Below are 1,371 nucleotides of genomic sequence, written 5' to 3'. Positions count from 1 at the left end.
CTCAGAGGACCTCAGATGATGCCAACCCTGAAACAACATACAGAACTACCACATTTTGCTATAAGTTTGATTGCGTCATATAATAATTGCTGTTAATAGTGTTCATCGTCTGTTTTATTACGTCTTTAATTGATTTTTCCGTACATTTCTGCCATATGTACATTAACTGACAGTCACCACTGATAAGCTACAACTAAATATTGTAGAAACTTAATTTTCCGTAAAGTTGCTTTGCAGCGATTTGTATCGTGAAAAGCGCTATACAAATAAACTTGAATTGAATTGAACTTGCTGAACTGCAATAGCCTACTTTTTAGTGACGTCGAAATAAACCTGAAATCTGACTGGTTGTTTAAATGACAGAGTGTAGTTAAAGACCGATTTTTAATAATGACTATTTAATAAAAACCCAAACTGCTCCAGCAATAGTTAATCTGGCTCATATGTTGTGCCGCTCCAGAGCGCAGGGTGGCGGCGGGTTAACGTACATTGAAAGTGAATGTTGACGGCAGCACTGTTTTGCACTGTGCACAGCGTGAAGTAGGCGGGAATTGTACTCACATTTCCTTTTTTATTACATCATGTGTTTTAGGAGTGTCCATACCATGCAAAACTGCGAGCAGGTTTGGTTTGTGTTCGTTTAAGTAACCGCTCGCCACGTTTCCTTCACTTCCGCGTCTGTTTATGCAGGTAAAAGAGGGATATTTTGAAGAGAATGGAAGATAAAAAGGTAAAAGTCAACAGTTACTACACTGTCTTCTAGTGAATAACTCCAGTAACTAACGACACTTAATAAAGTGCTCGATTTACGCCCATTCATGACTGTATCTCATCTGTTCATGCAGAATTACACAGGTCCTCTTATGATTGCGCTGCAATATAATGACCTATTTGACTTGGACTCAATCTCAACGTCCACAGATACAGATGCACTACCCAATGGCAGAGCATTCACTTTTATTAAGGTAGGTCAAGGTATTAGGATGCATGGGCATTTTCAGAGACAGTTTATGGTGGTTTATTATGATCTTAAAATGCTTGCTCTGAATGTAGGCTGTGCAAACAGTGAATGAGAGACTTGTGGAACAGAACAAGTCCGACTGTTTGCTTTTTGAAGTGATCCTCATTTCAAAGGAGTGTTCAGAAGAAATCAAAATGAAGGTGGATGAGAGTGTAAAGCATTATGGTAAGTTCACTTTGGTAAGGCTATTTTAATACAGCACTTGCATAGATATAGAATAGGGACTAAAAAATTTTTTTTTCTCTCTCGAAGTGGTCAAAGGTGCTCCTAATTTTTATTTTAAATGCTTAGTATTTCTTTTTTTTTTTATGAAACGTTATATGAAAAAACAAGCTATAAAATATGAAAGG

General features: G+C 37.2%; 1 protein-coding gene across 1 annotated transcript in view; it reads left to right on the top strand.

Moving 5' to 3' along the window:
• The first annotated feature begins 489 nt into the window (after window positions 1-489).
• LOC107675257 (cytosolic 5'-nucleotidase 1B-like) overlaps window positions 490-1,371 on the top strand; it is a 3,815-nt gene continuing 2,933 nt past the window's right edge. The window contains exons 1-3 of the mRNA XM_016469537.1: window positions 490-730; window positions 846-965; window positions 1,054-1,186. Coding sequence (XP_016325023.1) covers window positions 716-730; window positions 846-965; window positions 1,054-1,186 — 268 coding nt within the window. The 5' untranslated portion in view covers window positions 490-715. The remainder of the gene's footprint in view (window positions 731-845; window positions 966-1,053; window positions 1,187-1,371) is intronic.

This window comes from Sinocyclocheilus anshuiensis, unplaced genomic scaffold (genome assembly GCF_001515605.1).
Source record: "Sinocyclocheilus anshuiensis isolate Anshui unplaced genomic scaffold, SAMN03320099.WGS_v1.1 scaffold532, whole genome shotgun sequence".
NCBI classification, from domain to species: domain Eukaryota; kingdom Metazoa; phylum Chordata; class Actinopteri; order Cypriniformes; family Cyprinidae; genus Sinocyclocheilus; species Sinocyclocheilus anshuiensis.
The sequence above is the reverse complement of the archived record's forward strand: the minus strand, read 5'-3'. Positions and strand labels throughout refer to the sequence as shown.